This window comes from Scyliorhinus canicula, chromosome 1, assembly GCF_902713615.1.
Source record: "Scyliorhinus canicula chromosome 1, sScyCan1.1, whole genome shotgun sequence".
Taxonomy (NCBI): Eukaryota; Metazoa; Chordata; class Chondrichthyes; order Carcharhiniformes; family Scyliorhinidae; genus Scyliorhinus; species Scyliorhinus canicula.
The window spans coordinates 26,684,321-26,710,305 of record NC_052146.1 but is presented as its reverse complement, the minus strand read 5'-3'; the positions used below and the strand labels follow the sequence as shown (position 1 = coordinate 26,710,305).

The following is a 25,985-nucleotide window of genomic DNA, read 5'->3' as shown; positions in this document are numbered from 1 at the left end:
GACGACCTGCTGTTGAAAATATCGGACCCACTGGAAAGCATAGGGGGTATCATGGACATTTTGGTGAAATTCAGCCGTTTTTCAGGGTACAAATTAAACATGGGAAAGAGTGAGGCCTTCCCGATTCAGGCGAGGGGGCAGGAGAGGAGACTGGGAAAGCTGCAGTTTATGGTAGTGGGAGCAAATTTTAGGTGTCCAGGTGGTGCGGGGGTGAGATTAATTACATAAGTTGGATCTGACTCAATTGGTGGAGCAAATGAAGGATGAATGTAAACGGTGGAATGTGTTCCGTTGTCACTGGTGCGCCAGGTGCAGTCCGTAAAGATGACTGTGCTCCCGAGGTTTTTATTTGCTTTCCAGAACCTCCCAATTTTTATCCCCGAGGCCTTTTTCAAGAAGGTGAACTCATTGATATTGGGATTTATGTGGGCGGGGAAGGCCCCTTAGGTAAAGAAGGCACTGTTGGAGTAGGGGGGCTGGTTGGCCCTATCAACTATTTATTATTGGGTAGCAAATATAGCCATGGTAAGGAAGTGGGGTCAGTTTGGTAGCAGATGGAGGCAACCTCGTGCAAGGGTATTAATTTGGGAGCGTTACTGACGGTGCCTCAGCCGTTCATGCCGGCCAGATACTCCGCAAGTCCAGTAGTAGTGGCACCCTTGAGGGTGTGGGGGCAGTGGCGACAGCAGTTGAGGCTTGAGGAAGCCTCGGTTTGGGCCCCGATCTGTGGGAATCACAAGTTCGCTCCGGGGGAACTGGACGGGGGATTTCAGGGTGGCGGCCGGGGATTGAGCGGTTTGGAGATTTGTTCGTGGAGGGCAACTTCCCAAGTTTGGAAGGGCTGGTGGATGAGTATGAGTTGCCCAGCGGAAACGGGTTCCGATACTTACTGGTGCGGATCTACGTGAGAAAGCAAGTGCCGTCCTTTATGAAACTACGTGAGAAAGCAGGTGCCGTCCTTTCCTGATCTGCCGCCCCCAGGGTTGCAGGACAAGGTGCTATTGAGAACAGGGGTTGGAGAGGGCAGGGTGTCAGAGACATATAATGAATTGATGGATTGGGAGGGCGCACCGATACGAGTAGTTAAGAGAAATTGGGAGGAGAAGTTGGGGGTGAGCTGGAGGCTGAGAAACTTTGAGACGGGTGAATGGGTCCTCCTCGTGCGCCAGGTTGAGTCTCATCCAGTTTAATGTAGTCCATAGGGTGCATATGACGGTGAGTCGAGTGAGTAGGTCCTTTGATGGGGTGGAGGATAAGTGTGGGCGGTGTGCGGGGCGAGGGGGGGCATATTTTGGGCCTGCACAAAGTTGCAGGGATTTTGGCCGGAGTTCGCTGCCGTGATATCAAAGGCACTGGAGGTGAAGGTGGTCCCGAGTCGAGAATTGGCATTGTTTGGAGTGTCGGAAGACCCGGGAGTGCTGGGGGTGAGATAGACAGAATTCTGGCCTTTGCTTCTCTGGTGACCCAGAGACGGAGCCTGTTGGAGTGGAGGTACGGAGCCTCCGAGGCGAGGGTATGGGTGAGCGACCTCCTGGATTTCCTTAGGCTGGAGAAAATTAAATTTACCTCAAGGTCGTCGATGGAAGGGTTCACCCGGAGATAGAAACCGTTCATTGGTAGCCTGTGGGTGTCAGGGTGAGCGTGAGAGTCTGTATGCTGTGGAACTGTGTTGGTTCTTCATTTAGAGAATAGGCCGAAGTGGGGGGTTAGGCGCACTCCCCCAGGTGATCTTACATAGTGGCTTCCTAAATGTCCTCCTTCCTGAATGTCAGGCATCCTCTGTGGAGGGGAGGGGGGAGCACAGTGCTTACGTCTGAGATCAGGCTACACTGCTCTGCCCCTAGTATCCTTTTTGTCATGGTTTGCAATGCTGGTCCATGTCTGGCATCATTTGGCTAATCCTGGTGCTCCTCTCTTATGGTGGTTTCTTATCCTTACTTGGATAGCTGGTGTACTGTTGTAGGTCCAGTTGGGGTATATTCGGCAAGTCTCCATTCCTGAGGTTAGATCAGAATTCATGGACTTCCACGACGGGCCAAACTGGTGCCGCATCTGGACCGATTCAGCAACTGTTCAGGGGCTAGCACTGGCACCAAATAGAACACAATCAATTCCAATGAGTACCGGTTCTGGATTTGCGATTGACAAACAGGAGGCTGACAAGCTGCAGCTGCGTATACACCCTTCATCCCCACACACGCCAACACAGCCAACAAGATGGCAACAAGAACAGCAGCCCACAATTCACTAATGCCGAGCTTGAGAGACTTTGGATGCCGTGGAGGAGAGGCAGGCCACCCTGAACCCCAGCCCAGGAGGTAGGCTGCCAGCCGCTGCCTTTCGCCGAGCCTGGGTGCAAGTGGCAGGGACCGTCAGCACCATCAGAAACAGTATCCGGACCAGCCTACAGTGCCATAAAAACACTGCACAACCTCTTTAGGGCGGCCAGGGTGAGTAGGCAGCGCTGAACCCAGGGTTACGGGGATAGAGAGGAGGTGTGGGTTTAAGTAGGATGCCCTTTCCAAGGACTGGTACAGATTGATGGGCCGAATGGCCTCCTTCTGCACTGCAAATTCTATGATCTATGAACAGCCCTCGTCCCACACACCCGTACCTCCACCCCCCTGCACCAGGAGGGCGGCCGAACCCCCATCCTCCACCACATGCCAGACCCATACCGGCCGCAATGGCCGGGAACCCTCGCCACTGAAGCTACCAGCTATCCACCCCCTGGGCTACAAGAGTTGTCGGACTGTCTAACACTGCGTTTTCTGTTTTCCCACCACCTATTCCATGTGGTTATGAGCAGAAAGCTGCTCATAACCACATGGAATAGAAGAAGACTGGAGAGGGACCACCGGACCTGCAGCCCCTCACTGTGGCAGACCCTGAACGTGGGCGGCAGTTCCAAAGAAAGGGCAGTCGCCGGGCTGGAGATTGGCTTTAAGTGAGGAAGTGAGACCCCACTGAGTTGCGGGTCCCCGTGCCACAAGTGTCAACACCCACCCCCCCCAACACCACCCTGACATCACACCCACTACTCCCTGGCCCTCTGTCTCATCAGGCATCTTGTCTTGTGTTTTGCAGGACCCACTGGTGATGGGGTGGACCCTTCTGGTGTACAGCCGCGGCAACAGCCAGAACCCCTAGTACAGACCCAGAAGGTAGTGGCACAGTCAATGGGTGATGTGGCGCAGTGCCAGACAGAGGTGGTCCACTCCCTCTGCTCTATGGACACATCACTGGCCGAGACGGCATTACCAGGTGGCGGTTAGCCTCAGAATATAGCTATGCTCCCACCCCCATCCCATAGGTATCGGACACCCCAAGGTAGGAGAAGAAAATGGGGCCCATGCCGGTGACTCCCGCACGGGAGGTGCCGGAACACTGCAGCACCTCGGACTCCTCCCCTCCTGTCCCTGGTGCATTTGGTGGGAAGTGGCCAGAACAGGGAGGCACCATGGCACATTTTCCTGCTGTCAGGGGCACCGTTAGCTGGCACTGCCCTTGCCAGTAGTACGCTCCATGGTCCTCCACCCATAGGTACTACAGTGGTCATTGTCCTGGATGGGCCGTATCATGCCCTGCTGGTGGATGCCAGCCAGTTAGGGGGGGTGGTGGTATGATGGGGTGGAGAGTGAGTGATGGGGTGCGGGTGGAGGCACCCAGACGGCCAGTGACACTTTTCAGAACCTGGGGCCAGGTGAATGGTCAGTGGGGTGCACAGCAAGATGGCTGACTTGCAAGCCGAGGAAATGGCGGCCCATGTCTGGATAATGCCCCAGTCTAGTGGGGGGTCACGCCGGCTTCACGGTCCGTCCACCGTCGCCCTCCTCCCCATGTCCTGGCAGGGCCCCAATCCGCCATCCCAGCCAGTATCAGGATCGACAGCCCACAGTCGCGCCTCTCCGTGCCCTACCTCTCTCTCTCCCTCATCAGCCATGGCGCCAATTTCACAATTTTTAAAGTGAACAAGTGAACTTCACCATCGGGAATTCACCCTGGTGGAGGTGGAATTTTGCGGCGTCCCCAGAGAATACTGGGTGAGGCCCACTAATGATATGCCGAGGGTATTCACTGTATATGCAGAGTGGAATGCATTGAAGCCGCTGACGAAGCACTGGAGAATTGTGATTTGGCATTAAACCGGTACCCACCACGATTTTGGTGTCAAAAATGATTCTCCGCATTTCCCGATTCCGGCATCAGCCAACGACGAATCCCGCCCATTCTGTCTCGGGTAATTTCCCTTATTGCGTCAAGGGGCGTGTAGCCTCCCTGCACGGCCAGTTGTTGGGTGTCTTGATTCTTCTTCTCCTTAGTGATGGGGTCTCCTCAGTTGAGGATGACGTGAATCTTCTAGTTCCGACGGGGCTGCATTGGACTTGGTTAGAGAGGAGTGAGGGTTGCTGAGACTTGGATTCTTGTTTTACTGACTCCTAGGTGTGAGGGGGTACGGAGTTGGGCCAGGTCTTATACTGTGTTGGTATCCTGTTGCCCCCTCATGCTTGCGATTTTCCTTTTTCCCGGGATGTGCTGAGCAAGGTTTTGATTGAGCAGCTTTCTCCCTTTTCATTTTGGTCTTGCGGTGTGGGGTGTGTGCTAGGGGATCATAGGCTCATGGCTGTATCCTGGTTCCTATTATCCTGTGACCTTCTGCTTGATTCCTTTTTTATCCTCTCACGGGCTAGTGTGGAGGGAAATGCTTACCACCTTGGTTATAATCCGAACCAATAATATGAATATTTGCTAGTCTTATACAAATGTGTGGAATGATGATCTTTCTATACTATGCCCAAGTTTAGGGTTTTTATAGAATTTACAGTGCAGGAGGCCATACGGCCCATCGAGTCTGCACCGGCTCTTGGAAAGAGCACCCTGCCCAAGCCCACACCTCCACCCTATCCCCATCACCCAGTAACCCCACCCAATACTAAGGGCAATTTTGGACACTAGGGGCAATTTAGCATGGCCAATCCACCTAACCTGCACATCTTTGGACTGTGGGAGGAAACCGGAGCACCCGGAGGAAACACACGCACACACGGAGAGAACGTGCAGACCCCGCACAGACAGTGAACCAAGCTGGGAATCAAACCTGGGAGCCTGGAACTGTGAGTTAATTGTGCTAACCACCATGCTACCATGCTGCCCTTTTGCTGCGCCTGGTGGTTGTGTGTAAAATATTCTAGTGACCTTGCAAATTTTTTCTGTCATTTTTTATTTCTGTTATTGTGGGGCTTAAGAATTCGTCATTGGTTGCTGCTAAGGATCAGGCAGGTCTCGTATCCGAGAAAAGGATGTCATAATGTGTTATTGATGCCTGTGGTATAGCTGGTGCTGAGGGAGATGTGTTCTGGTACATGCCTGTTGCTGTCCTGTCTTCTTCTGTGCTGAGGTTTTGTTGCATTGTTTGTTAAAATGGAAAAACTCCAAGAAAAATATATATTAAAAAACCTTTTTGTGTGCAATACTATGGAAGATCAGCTAATTGTTATGAAGTTTTGTATAAGCAAGTTTTCTAACTTTTTTAATACTTACCAACTTTCAGTTTGGTTTTCCATAAAGGATCGATCTTCTTCCTCTTTGTGAGTTTTAATTCAAGGTCACTATGATCGTCTTTAATAAGTACTTCAAAGAACAGCTGCTTTGAATCCATGTCAATGTAATGAAATTTAAGTTCCTGCAACAAATATAATTGGTACTAATTTCTACCAAATTTTGTTTGTAAAACTGATTTACAAGCAAGTGTATAATGTACAAAAGAACTGCAAAAATGCAAAAGGTAAAATTTCAAACGGTAAATCTTCACTTGTTTAGAGCATACGAATTACATCCTTGCTGGGTGTGCAGAGGTATTAGGCAGTATTTCCATTTTAGGCACTGAAAAGATTCAGTTCATACAGGGGAGGGAGCGATTTTCGTGTCATGGGTTATTTGCTGAACACACATGCACTACAGTGCAGTTCCACTCTTTGGCAGGCAAGATCTTCCCTCATTTTGATGCATATGCTGGGCCTGAATCTACTTCCAAGTTGAGAATCAATTTCACCAACATAGAGATGCTGAAGAAATCCTAGCATTACATAGTTGGTGTGGAAACCTTACATAATGGATTTCAACTTCTTTTACTCTCCTTCCATCTAGGAAATCAGCATCCACAAGCTCCACAAAAAGGAATTTTTCCCTATTATTCTTTTCCTCATCTTAAAATTGGGAAGATAAATGTTCAAAATCTAAATCTTTGTACATTTTAAAAACAAGTAGTCAAATTATTTTCTCTCAAATACTTACAATATATTGCAAGCAACAAAAATCCAAAATGGAACAAGTCTGGTTTGCAACCCACGCACCGAACAAAATATTTCCTCCATGGCACAGAAAAATTAGACTTGCAGTATCTGAAAGTGAATCTCACTTTGCACAATTTTGTTTCCAACTTCCATAAAGCTAAACAGAGAGCTCTCCCAAAAAAATTAAATAAGGTCTCTTTTCCATCCCCAAGGTCTTTACATTTCTATTCAGTTCAATTTTCAACTTTCTCAGGTTTACAAGACAGTAACATTTTCCAGAACACAATTTTCAATTGTACCTTAGTGCTGCAACTTACTTCTGGTGTTATCAGAACGACTGCTGAGCTAAGTAGAGAATACTTTCTGCCAAAGTAGAGTGATTGTATCTGTGAAGGATACTCTAGCATCTTAGATTGAGATTCCTGCATGTGAACTGCCTGCAAAAGGAAAGATGAAAAATTTTTTTGTAATTCAAAATCTAATGAGAAAAATTCTGCAAAACTATCAAATGTGATATATTTTGATAGTACCTGTATTATTGAGAAGTCATTTGGAACAACATAGACATGGAGAATTTGAGCATCAGTAGACGGTATTTGATAAATCATTGCCACACTATGGAATGCAAACGGTGATTGTTTGTCAACAATAACCCCCATGAGAGAAAATGTTGGCACTTTTAATGCAAGATGAGTTTGATGAACTCCAGATGGTTTCTGTACTTGGTAAGAACGTTCTTGCACATACAAGATTGCAAATGTGTATCTTAGTTTTTCATCTCCATCTGTCAAAGAAATTGTACAATTTTACACAATCTTAGTTTGCTACCAACATAAGCTGCTCTACGAAGTTTACAATAATTAAATTCGTAAAAATGAGGATTCTAGTTACTTTGGCGAATATAATTTGTCTTTTAACTCAGAAAATATGTAGGTACGTTTTGTTAAGTTACATTCTGGTCTGTTACATGGAGCTGAATCCTCCACTCTGAAGTCTACGTTTTGAGGTCAGGGTGCGATTCCCGCTTCATGAGACAAGGAGGGAATGCGATGACTAAATATGCGTGATCTTGCACTGTTCATTGAATTACACCAATGAGCACTGGGGTGAATTTTGTGGCAGGGACGGTGTTATAACCTCCCCAATCCTATTGGCTGGGGATAGGTAGCACAGTGGATAGCACTGTTGGTTCACAGCTCCAGAGTCCCAGGTTCGATTCCCGGCTTGGGTCACTGTCTGTGTGGAGTCTGCACATTCTCCCTGTGCCTGTATGGGTTTCCTCCGGGTGCTCCGGTTTCCTCCCACAACTCCCGAAAGACGTGCTGTTAGGTGAATTGGATATTCTGAATTCTCCGTGTACACGAACAGGGGCCGGAATGTGGCGACTAGGGGCTTTTCACAGTAACTTCATTGCAGTGTTAATGTCAGCCTATTTGTGACAACAAAGATTATTATTAGTGGTTATGTTATGGCCAGGGTTTAGAGAACCCCAAAGTGGAGCATGGAGTTCACCTGACCCAGAACTTTTAATATATTGTGGTATGGGGAACACACAGCCCATTCTACAGGTGTGGTACAGCAGAAATGGAAAAGTATTTTTTAGAATAAACATTGTTTTGCTTTATGAACACAAGTTAACCTTTTTGAAACATACAGTGAACATCTTAGCAACCATCAATTCAAATATAACCCCCAAAGAATACAACACTAAGTAATGATTAATAACTTCCCAAACAACACCCAGAGGACAGAAGAAAAATCTTTCAAAAGAAGCACATTAGGTTTACATTTACTGAGAACATTTATAATTCTGAATTCACCAAATGATCAAGAGATAGTCTTTTGATGGCAGAGAGAACAGCAGTATACCTGCTTGGTCTGGCTTTAGCTCCAACACCGAAAACTAAACTAAAATACAGCCTGCAGCAAACCAGTCTAAAACAAAAGTAAAAAGCTGACAGACAGTCCAGCTCCACCCACTCTCTGACATCACTGCAGTATCAAACACCCATTTCTTAAAAATACTCTCATTACAGATATTTATATACATACCATTTATAAACACCCATTTACTAAAGGTACTCATATGACAGTTGCCCCACGTTCCTTGGGGAATATGGATGTGCAATCCCTCTACACCTCCATCCCACACCAGGATGGCCTGAGAGCCCTTCGCTTCTTTCTCGAAAAGAGACCCGGACAATCATCATCCACCACCACTCTCCTCCGCCTGGCTGAACTCGTTCTATCTCTCAACAACTTCTCCTTTAACTCATTTCACTTTATCCAAATCAAAGGTATAGCAATGGGTACCCGCATGGGTCCCAGCTACGCTTGACTTTTTATGGGGTACGTGGAACATTCCTTGTTCCAGGCCTATCCGGGGCCCCTGCCACAACTCCTTTATCGATACATTGATGACTATTTTGGTGCCGTGTCATGCTCTCGCCCAGACCTGGAAAAATTCATCAACTTTGCTTCCAGTTTCTACCCTTCCATCACTTTCACCTGGACTATCTCAGACACTTCCCTTCCTTTCCTTGATATTTCTGTCTCCATTTCCGGCAATAGACTATCCACTAATATCCACTACAAGCCCACTGACTCCCACAGCTATCTGGACTACAGCTCTTCGCACCCTACACCCTGTAAGGACTCCATCCCTTTCTCTCAACTCCTTCGCCTCCGTCGCATTTGTACCGACGATGCCACTTTCCAAAGTGGTGCTTCGAAAATGTGTTCCTTCTTCCTCGACCACAATTTCCCACCTACAGTTGTGGACAGGGCCCTCAACAGTGTGCGGTCCATCTCCCGCGCCACTACCCTCGCCCCCTCCACTCCCTCCCAGAACAAGGATAGAGTCCCCCTCGTTCTCACATTTCATCCTCGCCAACTCCAGCGTGATGCCACCACCAAATACATCTTCCTTTCACTCCCTCTGTCAGCATTCCGCAGAGACCGTTCCCTCCGAGACAATCTAGTCCACTCCTCCACCATACTCAGTACCTTTCCCATCACCTATGGCACCTTCCCATGCAATCGCAGAAGGTGTAACACCTGCCCCTTTACCTCTTCCATGCTTAACATTCCAGGCCCAAAACACTCATTCCAGGTTAAGCAGTGTTTCACTTGCACCTCTTTCAATCTGGTCTATTGCATTCGCTGCTCCCAATGTGGTCTCCTCTATATCGGAGAGACCAAACGCAGTCTGGGTGATCGCTTTGCTGAGCATCTTCGGTCTGCGTGCATTCAGGATCCTGACCTTCCTGTTGCTTGCCATTTTAACAAGACCCTGCTCCCATGCCCACATGTCTGTTTTTGGCCTGCTGCAATGTTCCAGTGAAGCGCACGCAAACTGGAGGAACAACATCTCATCTTCCGGTTAGGCACACTACAGCCTTCCGGCCTGAACATCGAATTCAACAACTTCAGATAATCAGTCCCACCTTGACCCATTTGTTTGCATTTAATTTTAACTGTCTTTTACCATTTCTTTATTTCTTTTATATACATTTAATTCCCCCCCCCCCCCAGTTTATCCACCTTTCCTGCACCTTTCTCCTCTTTGCTTCCCCTTTCCCCTCCCGCGCACTTACAGTTCATCCTCTGATGTTAAGTTTCTCTGCTGTTTGACCTTTCACATCTTTTGTCCTCTCTGGGGACTGACATTAACACTCTTTCCACTTGGTATCTGTGGCCATTAGCACCCAGTTTCCCTGGGTTTCTGTGGCTCTGACTCATCTTTCATTTTTACTCCACAGTATAAATATTTTCCACTTTCTGTCTGTTAGCTTTGACAAAGAGTCATCGGACTCGAAACGTTAGCTCTTTTCTCTCCCTACAGATGCTGCCAAACTTGCTGAGATTTTCCCTTTCGTTTCAGATTCCAGCATCCGCAGTAATTTGCTTTTATGAGCTCCCCAAATGCGGGGGGGAGGGGCAATCATTAGCAGTGCAACTGTATAGAGCTGGGCAGTGCGGTGCCGGCTTGTGAGTTAGCCAGTCGTGAACTACTGGCACTGTGCACATATTGTTGTCAATAAACCTATTTTCTGTTTGACTGTACAAACTCATGCTGGATTCTTCGTGCCCTCACAAAAGACAGGCAATAATTTTTCATCCTTGCTGGCACCACATTGAGTTGGAGGTGCGGACACCATATTTAAGGTGCACCCATACAGCCATTCACTCATTGCAGGCCTGGAGCTCCAAAAGCTGTCTCCCAGACATGTATCAGAGAGAAAAGCAACCTTCAACTCCACGTTTCAGCAATGCCTCCCTGGATATTCTCCTCCAGTCTATCCAGATGAAAGCAGCAGCTTCTGCCATCTAACCACAGGAGTTTACATGGTGAAAAGCACACATGCAGCCTAGAAAAGAACGGGACTGCAGTGCCATAAGAGGATGAATGATCTGTTGTACTCCGTCAGGGTAAGTGCACCATCTACTTTTACTCTCAGGTGGGCATCAGGGTTAGAAGGTTAGAAATTAAGAGTTGTGCAGATGGATGTCACATACATGTGGTTGTGATATCATTGGGAATATGTGCCAGCCACTTTAATCTCTAATCACATAAAAGTTAGAAGACAAACAGCTTTTTAAAAAAATGTATTTTCTTCCAAATGTATTTGAAAAGTTACAACACATAAAATATTCGAGAAACAAACTTCCCAACACACAACTATATCGTTTGTACAAATCTTTCCCCTTTTTCGCCCTCCCGCCCCTCAGCACCAGTGACAAACAACTCCTCAAACACGGTAATGAACATTCCCCACCTTGCTTCGAAACCCTCCACTGAACCTCTTAACTCACATTTTATCTTTTCCAGCCGATGAATGTCATATAAGTCACCCAGCAAGGCCACTACCCCCGGTGGTGTTGCTGACCGCCACTCCAATAAGATTGACAAACAGCTTGTTAATCACTTAATGAGGAAAGCTCAACAGAGGCAACAGTGTTACAATCCCACACACACCCCACTCTGAATGTCAGATGCTGCCATAATTAAACTAATGTGACCTTTGCTTAAATTCCCCCTCCCCAAATTCCACTCTCGAAAAGACATGCGGTAGAATCTTCTTCAAACAATGCTTTCCTTAGCTGTCTTCAGCGTGGATCCACTTCCAGGGTTTCTAACTCTCCTTTTAGTATTCACCTGCCTTAAAATGCCACATGCATTTAAGCTCACACACAATCTCTAAAGTATTCAACCAAACCAATAGAATGCTACTGCTTCGCAGGCTGTCCTAAGATGACACCAAATGTTTGATTTCCCTCTGATGTCTAGTTCCTCACTTTAAATCTGGTTACTGCAGTTTCTCTTTAACTCCGAGCCCTTTCTCTGCTTTCTCCATGAATTCCAATTAACAGTATTTTTTTTCAAATTCCAGTTCCTTTGGCTTCAATCTTCTTAGGACCTCTCTTTTCATTCCCTGGTTTCTAGAAATATCTGTTCTTTAGTTTCTGGGACTTGCTTTCTTTCCATTACTCCATTTTCCTGCTTCTGCTGGAGGCGTAAGAGTGGTTTCCTCTCAAACTGCATTCAAAAGGTCTTTGTAACTTAAAAGTGGCCGATGGTTGCTTACCAACAGCTCAGACTTTCGTCATACTTTTTTGCATTTCACGGCATAAATTCCCTAAGCACAATACAGACACAGTTTGAAATTAAACAAAAAACCCCATACAGGCAAATATCGTTGTTTAACATGTAAGACTTCTTACTACTTGAGACATAAACCGTTGGAATGTTGCTGGTGCAGTGAGGGCTTAAGTGGGTCGGTGCAGACTCGATGGGCCGAATGGCCTCCTTCTGCACTGTATGCTCTATGAATCTCACTGGACTGTTAACATTTCTTACACTGAAGCACTAAATAAAACTCACTGAAATCTATACCTTATTTATAATATCTGACAATACAAACGCAGATTGGTTAAAACTGCCTCTGTTTCTTGACAATAGGCATGTCTGCTCCTGAACTGGTCATGCACCCACTTGATCACAATCAATCCTTCTGTCTTTTAGCAGACAAGGAACAGAACGGAACTGCCCAAGATTGGAGGAGATGCGGCTGAAAACCTAGACCTCACCTCCTTTGAGGAACAGGGTGCTGATTTAGCTAGGGAAAAGCATAACCATTTCAAACAACAAAAAGATCAAAGAACAATACAGCACAGGAACAGGCCCTTCGAGCCTGCGCCGATCACATGTTCTATCTAGACCAGAGGTTCTCAACCGGGGTCCACATGGACCCTGGGGGTCCATGTAACATTACTGGGGGTCCACACAAAAAAAAACGAATTGGGGGTCCACGGTGATATTTTAGTGGTCCATAGAGCAATTCTACTTCAGAACAACTGTTATTACTGAGAATTGAATTTTTACAGTAATCTACACCATATTAAAATACTAAAAGTAGAAATATTCATGTAGCTATGAATTTTTTATGGCAATCAAGTAGAAGAAAAAAACTTTACATTTGACAGTGTCGTAAATTTAAAGTTACCTAGAACAAACGGAGGTGAAAATCACCCATCGTTTCTCCCTGACAAGTTTAATGAATGATTTATAACAGCAATCACTAGAAACTGTGTATATTTGATATGAATTGGTTATTTTTAGAGTAATTTAATTCAATTTAGTCAGTAAAAAGTTTTTTTCATTACTTTTCATATTAGAATAAGTTTGGCAACGTACGAAAATACCGCTAATCCGTTTCCAACCCTCGCGGTAAGGTAGATGGACTTTAGTCATCGGACAAAATATAAGGATTAGTTTACCAAGCATATAAGAAGCTTTTTTTTTGTGGAATGGCTATATGGGGGCCACAAAAAAAAAATTAAGAGGAAAAGGGGTCCATGGGTTAAAAAAGGTTGAGAACTCCTGGTATAGAGTAATCAAGGCTTTATTAAGCAGGGATGTGTTGCCTCCTGCAGCTGCTGCCGAAATGGCTGCAGCTCGGTGAGCACGCACATTTATACTCCACCTACTGGGCGGAGCCATCAGGCAGGAATCTACCCCCATACCTGTAGTATAGGAGCCTTACCGTATTACCTCTCACATACGTATTATACAAACAGTGGTGACTATCACAGTGTGATGGAATGGCCAGCTCACATGCAGGGATCACCCAAGTGGTCGGTTAAAAGTGCGACAGCGGACAGGAGTCAGACATTGTCAAACGATGTGGAGCACCAGAGCTCATCAAAGAGCGGGGTTGTCATCATCCTCCATCCCATGGACCAGACCCCGTTATTGCCGCCCAAGGACCCCCACCCCGTTGCATGACAGGAATGTACTTGGGAGGGCGTTGTAGGCGGGGGTGGCCAGGGAGGGGAGTGAGGGCATGGGATGTGATGTCCGTGCCCCTGGCCAGTCCCACCCATCACCACCACCTCCCGTGCACCCCCCCCCTCACCACCCACCCCCCCCCCCCCCCCCCCACCCACCCCCCGGTGAACCTGGAGACGATCAGGGCATCCAGTGTGCGTTGGCCCTGGTGCACACGTCGTGTGGCTTCCTGTGCCTGCCTGGGCCCCATGTCCTGCCCATCCGCGCCCTGCTTTGCATCCTCCTCGTTGGACGAGGCCTGGCATTCCTCCTCCTCCAGAATGTTACCCCACTGCTGTGTGATGTTGTGGAGGACACAGCAGGCCGCCATTATGTGGGCGAACGTCTCAGCATCATGCTGGAGGGCCCCGCCAGAGCGGTCCAGGAACCTGAACCGCAGCTTCAGGAGGCCGAAGCACTGCTCGATCGCGCTCTTGGTCGCTGCATGGATGTTGTAGCGTGCCTCCATGTCAGTCTGGGGCCTCTGGATAGGTCTCACCAGCCACGAGGGCAGTGTATAACCTTTGTTGCCCAGGTGACCACCCACCAGCCCGAGGGGGGCGCCTTGAACATGTCAGAAATCATCGAGTCTGCCAGGATGAAGGCGCCACGCACACTGCCTGGGTATCGGGCACAGAGTCATATTAGCTGCACCTTCATCGAGTGGATCACCTTTCGGATTATGCAGAGCATCTGTAATCTGCTGGTGCTTATAGGTGGACATGCATCCCATTGATCGCCCCTGGACCCCGGGAATCCCGGCGATGCCGACGAACCCCATCACCAGTGCATCCTGGTGGACTTGGTCCACCTTGAATTGGATGGAGTTGAGCTGCCAGGGCATATGGGACTCTGACGACACTGATACACCTGTGCACCAAGGTCTGTGAGATCCAAGACAGGTCCCCACTCAGCGCCTGGAAGAACCCTGTCACGTAGAAGTTCAGGCAGACCGTCACCTTGGCAGCAACTGGGAGCGGGTGTCCTCTCCCATACCCCCGCGGTGCCAGATGTGCCATCATTTGGCAGATATGTTGCACTGTCTCTGCTCAGCCAGTGACTTTGATGGCAAGCCCGGTCTCATGCATTGCCTCCTTGGCACCTTCTCCTCTTCACCTTTTGGGCAGCTTGCTCTCCAGCCTGGGCGGCTGCTTCGTGTTCCTCTGCGGCACGCTCCGATGCTGCATGCTCCGCTGCTGCAGCGCCCTCCTCCTCGAACAGTTCCAGCTCGTACAGTCACAGGACATCCCCCAGGGCTGTGGCAACTAGCAGGAAGGCCACCATTGCTGGTTGAATTCCAATATCCATTGTCTGCATGGGGTGAAAGGCATGGTGAGTACCTTTTTTCCCAACCATGTCCAACGAGTACACTGTGGCCCCAGTTAGCTTTGCGGACTCTGCCCCTGTACGTCCTCCCCCGCCCATCCCTTCACCTCTGGCCCCATTGATGGCAGGCACAATGAGGGCCTTTGGCCCTGGTGCCCATCCCTATTGCCAGGGCTACCGTCGGCTGGCACGACCCCTGCCTGGGGTATGCATCGCGGCCCCCCTGGAGACGACTGGGTGTTGTCCTGTGTGGGCTGCCAATGGGTGGCGGCCAGATGGATGGGTGACGGCACCCATACGACAGGTGTCACTCTGCAGACTAAGGTGGGTGGCCTTCGACAATTGGCTAGCTTGCTTTGAAGCCTACATCGCATCAGCTACAGAAAAGCCCTCAAAAGTACAGAAACTCCAGATCCTGTACTCTAGGGTGAGCTCCGATGCTTTTCCCCTTATCCGGGATGCGCCCAACTACACTGAGGCCATGGCGCTTCTGAAAGGGAATACGTCCGGCCGATCAACAAACTCTACGCGAGGCACCTCCTATCCACGCGGCAACAACTCTCCGGTGAGTCATTAGACGATTTCTGGCGAGCCCTACACATACTGGCAAGGAAATGCGATTGCCAGGCAGTTTCGGCCGTGGAACACATAGAACTCTTAATCAGGGGCGCTTTCGTTACGGGCATGCAGTCGGCGTACAACTGTCAACACCTATTAGAAGGGGGTACGCTTGACTTCGCGGCGACCAGGCAACTCGCAAATTCACTAACGGTAGCTTCCCGCAACGTACAGTCGTGCATCGCCAGTGCATCCTGGTGGACTTGGTCCACCTTGAATTGGATGGAGTTGAGCTGCCAGGGCATATGGGATTTTGACGGCACTGATACACCTGTGCACCAAGGTCTGTGAGATCCAAGACAGGTCCCCACTCAGCGCCTGGAAGAACCCTGTCACGTAGAAGTTCAGGCAGACCGTCACCTTGGCAGCAACTGGGAGCAGGTGTCCTCTCCCATACCCCCGCGGTGCCAGATGTGCCATCATTTGGCAGATATGTTGCACTGTCTCTGCTCAGCCAGTGACTTTGATGGCAAGCCCGGTCTCATGCATTGCCTCCTTGGCACCTTCTCCTCTTCACCTTTTGGGCAGCTTGCTCTCCAGCCTGGGCGGCTGCTTCGTGTTCCTCTGCGGCACGCTCCGATGCTGCACGCTCCGCTGCTGCAGCGCCCTCCTCCTCGAACAGTTCCAGTTCGTACAGTCACAGGACATCCCCCAGGGCTGTGGCAACTAGCAGGAAGGCCACCATTGCTGGTTGAATTCCAATATCCATTGTCTGCATGGGGTGAAAGGCTGACATGTTAGCATGGTGAGTACCTTTTTTCCCAACCATATCCAACGAGTACACTGTGGCCCCAGTTAGCATTGCGGACTCTGCCCCTGTACGTCCTCCCCCGCCCATCCCTTCACCTCTGGCCCCGTTGGTGGCAGGCACAATGAGGGCCTTTGGCCCTGGTGCCCATCCCTATTGCCAGGGCTACCGTCGGCTGGCACGACCCCTGCCTGGGGTATGCATCGCGGCCCCCCTGGAGACGACTGGGTGTTGTCATGTGTGGGCTGCCAATGGGTGGCGGCCAGATGGATGGGTGACGGCACCCATAAGACAGGTGTCACTCTGCAGACTAAGGTGGGTGGCCTTCGACAATTGGCTAGCTTGCTTTGAAGCCTACATCGCATCAGCTACAGAAAAGCCCTCAAAAGTACAGAAACTCCAGATCCTGTACTCTAGGGTGAGCTCCGATGCTTTTCCCCTTATCCGGGATGCGCCCAACTACACTGAGGCCATGGCGCTTCTGAAAGGGAATACGTCCGGCCGATCAACAAACTCTACGCGAGGCACCTCCTATCCACGCGGCAACAACTCTCCGGTGAGTCATTAGACGATTTCTGGCGAGCCCGACACATACTGGCAAGGAAATGCGATTGCCAGGCAGTTTCGGCCGTGGAACACATAGAACTCTTAATCAGGGGCGCTTTCGTTACAGGCATGCAGTCGGCGTACAACCGTCAACACCTATTAGAAGGGGGTACGCTTGACTTCGCGGCGACCAGGCAACTCGCAAATTCACTAACGGTAGCTTCCCGCAACGTACAGTCGTACGCCCCCAACCGTACGGCATACACCCCCAACCGCACAGCGCCCTCATGGACATCGTGGGCCCCACCAGCGGCCGACACTGCCTGCACCGCGCGGCAGCCAGCCAACCCCGGTGGGCCCCAAGTGCTATTTCTGCAGGCAGACAAAGCACCCCCGACAACGCTGCACGGCGTGGAGCGCAATTTGCAAGGCCTGCAAAAAGAAGCGACATTTCGCTGCCGTGTGCCAGGCCCGGTCGATCGCCGCTGTACCCAGGTCCATTGTTCCTGTACCCCCCCCACGTGAGACCCGTGGGTGCCACCATTTTAGTCCCCGCAGACCACGTGTGGCACATGGGCGTCGTCATCTTCCTCCCAACGGAACACCTGCGGCCCGTGGGCGCCGCCATCTTCCTCCCAGCAGACCACGTGGGCCCCGTGGTCGCCGCCATCTTTGGCGCTATCTTGAACGGTGCCTCAGGACCCCTGCTCATCGAGGACTTCATCGGGCCATTTATCACCTGCCACTACCGCCAACCAGCCCGGGGCCTACCCATACCAACCGCAAATTGCCTCCATCACGCTCGACCAGTCCCGGTCGCACAACCTCGCAACCGCGTCGACGACTTTGGGTCGGAGTTCCAGCGGCTTCTGCGGAAGGCATTACTGAGGCCAGCAACAGCTCCTGGAGAGCCCAAGTGGGAGTGGTAAAGACTGGGGAGAAACAGAGGATGGTCATTGACAATAGTCAGATTATCAATCGGTACACGCAGCTCGACACGTACCCCCTCCCACGCATATCTGATATGGTCAATCAAATTGTACAGTACAGGGTGTTTTCGACAATGGACCTGAAATCTGCCTAACACGAGCTCCCCATCTGCAAGGCAGACCGCCAATACACTGCGTTCGAAGCAGATGGCCGGCTTTACCATTTCCTTCGGGTCCCCTTCGGCGTCACTAACGGGGTCTCGGTCTTTCAACGCAAGATGGACGAATGATTGACCGGCACGGGTTGCAGGCCACCTTCCCGTACCTGGATAACGTCACCATCTGCGGCCACAACCAGCAGGACCACGACGCTATCCTTTTCAAATTTCTCCAAACCGCCAAACTCCTGAACCTCACGTATAACAAGGAAAAGTGCATGTTCAGCACCAACCGCTTAGCCATCTTTGGCTATGTGATGCAAAATAGGGTTCTAGGGCCCGATCCCGACCGCATGCACCCCCTCATGGAACTCCCACTCCCCCACTGCCCCAAGGCCCTGAAACGATGCCTGGGGTTTTTCTCCTATTATGCCCAGTGGGTCCCTAACTATGCGGACAAGGCCCGCCCACTCATTAAGTCCACAGTTTTTCACCAGACGGCTGAGGCCCGTCAGGCCTTCAACCGCATCAAGGCTGACATCGCCACGGCCACGATGCACGCAGTCGACGAGACCCTCCCTTTTCAGGTGGAGAGCGATGCATCGGACGTCGATCTAGCCGCCACCCTCAACCAGGCAGGCAAACCCGTGGCATTCTTTTCCCGCACCCTCCATGCCTCCGAAATTCACAAAACATACAATGCAGAAGGAGGCCATTCGGCCCATCGAGCCTGCACCGACCCACTTAAGCCCCATCCCAATAACCCCTCCTAACCTTTTTGGGTCACTAAGGGCAATTTATCATGGCCAATCCACCTAACCTGCACGTCTTTGGACTGTGGGAGGAAATCGGAGCACCCGGAGGAAACCCACGCAGACACGGGGAGAACGTGCAGACTCCGCACAGACAGTGACCCAGCAGGGAATCGAATCTGGGACCCTGGCCCTGTGAAGCCACAGTGCTAATCACTTGTGTTACCGTGCTGCCCTCCTCTGTCGAAAAGAAGGCCCAAGCCATTGTAGAAGCTGTGCAGCATTGGAGGCATTACCTGGTCGGCAGGAGATTTACTCTCCTCACTGACCAATGGTCGGTTGCGTTTATGTTCAATAATACGCAGCGGGGCAAGATCAAAAATGATAAAATCTTAAGGTGGAGAATCAAGCACTCCCCCTATAATTACGAGATTTAGTATCGCCCCAGACAGCTCAACGAGTCCCCCCAATGCACTATCCCGAGGTACATGTGCCAGCGCACAAGTGGACCGACTTCGTGCTCTACACAACGGCCTCTGTCACCCAGGGGTCATCCGGTTTTTTCACTTCATAAAGGCCCGCAATCTGCCCTACTGCATCGAGGAGGCCAAGGTTATCACCCGAGACTGCCAGGTCTGCGCGGAGTGCAAGCCGCAATTCTACCGGCCAGACCGAGCGCACCTGGTGAAGGCCTCCCGCCCCTTTGAAGCATGGACTTCAAAGGACCCCTTCCCTCCACCGACCGAAACACGTACTTCCTGAACGTGGTCGATGAGTACTCCAGATTTCCGTTCGACATCCCATGCCCCTATATGACGTCTGCCACGGTCATTAAAGCACTCAACACCATCTTCGCGCTGTTCAGTTTCCCGCTTACGTCCACAGCAACCGGGGATCCTCCTTTATGAGTGATGAGCTGCGTCAGTTCCTGCTCAGCAAGGACATTGACTCGAGCATGATGACCAGCTACAACCCCTGGGAAACGGGCAAGTGGAGAGGGTGAATGGGATGGTCTGGAAGGCCGTAATGCTCTCCCTGCGGTCTAAAAATCTCCCGGTCTCCCACTGGCAGGAGGTCCTCCCCGACGCTCTCCACTCCCCCCCCCGATTGCCCTGGTGCCACCCACCCTCCCCCCAGCGCACCTCACTACAGCCCCGCCCCCAGGACGATCCGTCCTCCCACTGGTTCCACCCGGGGATGAAGATGAGGACTGCACCCTCCCGGAGGCACAGGCGACCAAGCCGGCGCCTACATCACCACCGGGACTGCGGCGCTCACAACGGAAGATCAAGGCACTCTACCGGCTAAATTTGTGAACTTTCACCAAACTGTACACTTTAAAAATGCTCACATACCATGTAAATAGTTTTTTTCCCACCATCCCCGCTGGACTCTTTTTTAACAGGGGGTGAATGTGGTAGTCACCACTGTTTGTATAATACGTATATGAGACGTAATACGGTACGGCTCCTGCACTACAGGTACGGGGGTAGATCCCTACCTGCTGGCTCCGCCCAGTAGGCGGAGTATAAATGTGCGTGCTCACTGAGCTGCAGCCTTTTGGGCAGCAGCTGCAGGAGGCAACACATCTCTGCTTAATAAAGCCTCGATTACTCTCTACTCTCGTCTCGTTGTAATTGATAGTGCATCACACACGGTGCCATCGAACCCCTGGAGTGACGGTGGTGGGGACAGTTGGATGATGTGGGGAGGGGGCGAGGAGCCCAGGCGACTCACAGTCCGCCCATCCCCCACCAACATGCATCCATTCCCCGACACCCATGAGACAGTGCACCAAGACGGTTGCAACAGTGGTAAAAGGTGATTAATGTGAATAAATATTTACAGATTCATACCCTAGCCCCTATAACTAAACAGTGCTCTGCACCCGTGGAAACACAACTGGTGTCTAACATCCTGGCCTTATAGGCCCTAACGCTATGCCTAGGTGGTTCCCCAGAAGAAACAATCTGCTGTGATTTCTGCCCTATGACCTGGGTCACCCGTTGGTGGGCATCTTCTGGGGTGAATGGGCCTGGATGGATCCAGGTGATGTGGTTCTGCCCTGTTCTACCCACTGCCCACCAGACGCACCAGGGACAGAAAGGGGGAAGGGAGGTGTCCGAGGCGCAGTGATGTTCTGGCACCTCCCATGCAGGAGGCACCGGTACGGGCCCCATCACCACCTCCTCCCTCAGGGTGCCCAATGGCCCCATGGGACCGGGGTGCGAGTGGAACCATGCCAAGGCACTCACGCCACCTGGCGCTGCCAGTCCTGGAATCCCGCGCTCGCCTCGACCTGGGTCCACACTCTCAGGACCATGGAGTTACGGAGTGGGACATCTCCATCTGGGATTGGGCCACATCACTATGCCACCCCCTCCTGGGTTTGTGTCACATCAGCAAGTTACTGCGCCATCCCACTCTGGGTCTGTGCCATGTCGGCCAGTGCCTGGTCAATGCCCCCGACATTACCAGCCATAGCCTTTTGTGGCTGGGTCACGCTCAGGAGCTGCGATGTCCTGGCGGCTCTGGCAAATTTGCCTGTGAGTTGGCAACCCTACCCTGGGTCTCGGTCAGCGCCTCCACAGAATGCCCAAGACTTTGACATGCTGATCCATAGCCACGACCGTTGCCCCAATGCCTCCACCGCAAACGGTCCCCATGCGCGTTGGCCTGGGTGACATGCATTGTTACTCCTGCACGTGGTTGGACTCCTTCAACTGCACCTGCAGATACTGGATGCTCGCCGACAACCCCTCATGGATGGATTTGTTTATTGACACATGTACCGTGGTACAGTGAAAAGTATTATTTTGCATGCAGTCCAGACAGATCATTCCATGCATGAAAATAAAACAGAGGGAAAACATAAATACAGAATGTAAAGACATAGTCACAGGCATCAGGTGAAGGATACAGAAATGTAGTACTACTCAGTAGAGAAGATGTGTGAAGAGATCAGATCAGTCCATAAGAGAGTCATTTAGGAGGCTGGTCACAGCGGGGAAGAAGCTGTTTTTGAATATGTTAGTGCTTATTCTCAGACTTTTCTATCTCCTGCCCGATGGAAGATGTTGGACGAGTGAATAGGCAGGGTGGGAGGGGTCTTTGATCATGCTGCCCGCTTTCACAAGGCAGCGGGATGTGTAGACAGAGTCAATGGATGGAGGCGGGTTCGCGTGGTGGACCAGGATGTGTTCACGCCTCTCTGTAGTGTGTTGCGATCTTGAGCCGAGCCGTTGCCATACCAGACCGTGATGCAGCCAGATAGGATGCTTTCTATAGTGCATCTGTAAAAGTTGGTAAGAATCAATGTGGACATGCTGAATTTCCTTAGTTTCCTGCGAACGTATAGGCGCTGTTATTCTTTCTTAGTTGTAGTGCGACGTGCATGGACATGGACAGATTGTTGGTGATATGCACACCTCGGAATTTGAAGCTGTCGACCATCTCCATCTCGGTACCATTAATGCAGACAGGAGTATGTATGATACTTCGCTTCCTGAAGTCAATGACCTTCTCTTTAGTTTTGCTGACATTGAGAGAGACTGTCATTACATCACTCCACTAGGTTCTCTATCTCCCTCCTGTATTCTGACTCATCATTATTCGAGATCCGACGCACTACGGCCATGTCATCAGAAAATCTGCAGATGCAATTGGAGCCAAATTTTGCCATGCAGTCGTGTGTGTATAGGGAATATAGTAGGGGACCAAGTATACAGTCTTGCAGGGCCCGATATTGAGGACTATTGTGGAGGAGGTATTGTTGTTTATCCTTACAGATTGTGGTCTATGGGTCAGAAAGTCCAGGTTCCAGTTGCAGAGGGAGGAGCCATGTTCTTGGCCTTGGTACTTTGATATGAGCCTGGCTGGGATTATGGTGTTGAAGGCAGAACTATAGTCAATGAATAGTTTGAAGAGTTCTTGCTGTCGAGATGCTCCAGGGATGAGTGTACGGCCAGGGAGATGGCATCTGCTGTGGACCGGTTGTGGCAGTTTGCGAATTGCATTGGATCTAGGCATTCTGGGAGTATGGAGTTGATGTATCTCATGACCATTGAAGCTGTGACAGTAGATATGGATGTGTCTGAGGCTGCTGGGGCAGTTGACAACAGTTTGATGGTAGCCTGCTCGAACTGAGCATAGAATGTATTGAGTTCATCGGGGAGGGGTCCGCTGCTGCCGGAAATTCTACTCCGTTTTGCTTTGTAGCCCGTTATGTTGTTTAAGACTTGCCACAACCAACAAGAGTCTGTGACGTTAGTCTGTGACTTGGTCTGATACTGTCTCTTGGTATCCCTGATGACTTTGTGGAGGTCGTACCTGGATTCCTTGCATAAGTCGTCCCTGGATCTGTGACTGAACCTTCACTATAGATGGGACTGTCCATTCCAGAAGCCCGAGACCAATTTGGACGGCAGCTAGTCCCTGGGACGTGGAGTTCGGCCGCAGGCCCGCCCTCTGACTGTCCGTTCCCTCGGGGGTTCCTACCTCCAGCTGCTGTACCAGATCATCTGTGTGGTGCGTACCAGATAGTATCACAGGAGCCTCTTCACTAACATGCCCAACCGGGTTGAGTGTCTCTGGGATGGTGGAGGGTGTTGGAGATAGCTGTGATAGAAAATCACTGTCACCCTCGGATCAAAGCTCTGGGGTCTCCTGAGTCTCGGGTGGAAGGCTGGTGTATAAGCTGCTATTCCCCATCACTACTTGGCTCACGGGGGGGGTGGCGCCGGCTACAACACTCACTAGGGGCAAGGAACGGCAGATGAACCCGCAACATCCTCAGAAGGTTCTGTAAGGCACAAGGCACATGTTTAGACCATGGGCCAGGGGGAAGTGGGGTGGGCATTTGGGTAGGGGGTGGTATGTGGGGCTGGTGTAGGGTGAGAGTGGTGTGGAGGTGATGTAGAGTGAGGGTGGTGTAGGGTGTGGGTGGTGTGGCGTTGAGGGTGGGTGGGTCGTGTCAGATGAAGGTGGTGTGGGGTGAGGGTGGTGTGCGGGGGGTGGTTGACGTGTCATGGGGAACCGCAACAAAGCGGGATCTCTCTTCCTCGCCTGCGGCCGAACTCCACGTCGGCGACCTCCCTTTCAGCCGGGCCTCTGCTCTGACATGGTAGGTGTGGGGTGAGGGTGGTGTGCGGGGGGTGGTTGACGTGTCATGGGGAACCGCAACAAAGCGGGATCTCTCTTCCTCGCCTGCGGCCGAACTCCACGTCGGCGACCTCCCTTTCAGCCGGGCCTCTGCTCTGCCATGGTAGGGGTTGCAGGTCCGGCAGTCCCCCTCCTGTCTTCTCCCGTTCCCGGTATTTGTGCACGGCCTTTTCCTGACGTGGAGGGGGAGAAACAGAAGACGAGATGGTGAGACAGTCTGACTCATGCAGCCCAGGGGTGGGTAGCAAGTGGCATCAGTGGCCAGGTCTCCTGGCCATGGCGGTCAGTATGGGTACCGGTATGTGGGGCAGGTTAGGGGCTCATCCACCCTCCAGGTTGGGTCCGGGGGTGGGTGGGTGGGGGGGGGGGGTAGGTTTATGAGTCTGTGGGACAGGTGTTGGTGCCAGGGGCACAGTGCTGCCTACTCACTCTGGCCATCCGAAGGAGGTTTCAGTTTTTTTCTCACTGCTGGCCGGTCCGGAATACGTTGCCATGATGCTGACTGCCTCTGCCCAGCCACGATGAACAGCGGCGGCCAGCAGCCTCCTTCCCCGTCTGGGGTACAGCTTCACCCTCCTGTCCTCCATGGCGTCCAGGAGGGCTTCCAGCGCTGCTTCTGCAAAGCATGGGGCTGCAAATCTTACTGTCATCTTGTTGGTTGGGATGGTGTGTTTGGAGAGTGAAGTGTATCTACAGCTGCAGCTTGTCAGCCTCCTGAGTGTCAATCACGAAACCAGCGAATCCAGCATCTTTTCTCATAATAATCGATTGTGTCCCACGTGGTGATGTTGCTAGCCCCTTAACAGTAGCAGAATCGGTCCAGCTGTGGCGACAGTTTTACTGTGGTGAATATACATGGATTATGCATCAACAGTTAGTCTCAGATCATAGGATCCCGCTGAAGGTCTCTGATACCAAGAAGACTGCTGGAGTTGGAGTAGTGCATCAAATCACCATAGAAAGAATTGATTTTCTCTTGGGGAATGCCCAGGCTGTCTCAAAAATATTAGCCTCGCCGAGAGTGTTCGAACAACCAATGGAACTGAGATGCTACAGGAAAAACATCCTGGATTGTTTTCTGATTGTCATGACGAAATCTAAAACGCTTAAAATTAGCCATGAGGAGGAAGAAGTGATACAAAAGGGATAAGATGGAAAAATTCAGTTATCTCACACTATTTTTGAAAACTTAAGTGAAGAAGAGGAAGGTAAAGAAAATGAGGCTGACATACTTAGTCCATCTTGTTTAGAAGAAATGCACAGGCTGATCCGGAGTCGAGAGAGCTGTATCAAACAGCCTGCTCAGACACTAAATCAGAACTAAAACTTGAAAGCGATTGTTTAAAATACGAAGTGCTCACTTCCGGTGGCGGCTATGAAGGAGTAGAAGCACATTTGGTGGCTCCCGCTCTGGTCGGACTTTTGGACCTTTACCCCCGATTTTCTACCGGACTTGAATTGTAAAACTGATGACAGAGGCAATTGTGTATTGAATTCCCACATCGGTGCATGGAGAGGAGGATTAGAAGTGCTTGTGAAGGCAGAAACAGAAAGACAGAGAAACAGAAAGACAGAGAAGGCTTGCGCTGAAGCTGCAGCAGGAGACAGCATGGCGGAGGACCGGACCTCTGGTTTGTCGACCCAGCAGTCAACGGAGCAGATGATACAAGATACTCAGGAAGGCTTTCCTAAGCAGAAACGGGACTGCTTGGACCCAATAAAATTGTCAATTGAGCGACTGGAGCTTAGATTGGACATCCAAGATCGGGCGATCCAGAAGGTAGAGAAGGCGCTGGCTGAGCTTGAGGAACATTAAACTGTGGTGGAGTTGGAGGTGGGGGATGCTGAGAGACCAGCAGAAGAAGCTCCTGGAGAAGGTGGAGGACCAAGAGAATAGGTCTCGCCAGCAGAACTTGAGAATCGTTGGGTTCCCGCAGGGGTCCGAAGGAGCGGACGCTGGGGCATACATCGCGGACATGTTTGAGAAGCTACTGGGGGATGGGGCATTCTCCCGGCCCTTTGAGGTGGACAGGACTCACAGAGCATTCGCGAGGATGCCGCGAATGGGAGACCCCCCCCCCCCCCCCCGAGGGCAATGGTGGTGAGATTTCACAGGTACTTGGAT

General features: G+C 50.7%; 1 protein-coding gene across 1 annotated transcript in view; it reads right to left on the bottom strand.

Moving 5' to 3' along the window:
* The window catches only part of LOC119978323, a 492,194-nt gene that overhangs the window by 266,751 nt on the left and 199,458 nt on the right, over nucleotides 1–25,985 (bottom strand). Inside the window, exons 8-10 of the mRNA XM_038819870.1 lie at nucleotides 6,824–7,077; nucleotides 6,611–6,730; nucleotides 5,542–5,683 (exon numbers count right to left, since the gene is read on the bottom strand). Of these exons, the coding sequence (XP_038675798.1) occupies nucleotides 5,542–5,683; nucleotides 6,611–6,730; nucleotides 6,824–7,077 (516 nt within the window). The remainder of the gene's footprint in view (nucleotides 1–5,541; nucleotides 5,684–6,610; nucleotides 6,731–6,823; nucleotides 7,078–25,985) is intronic.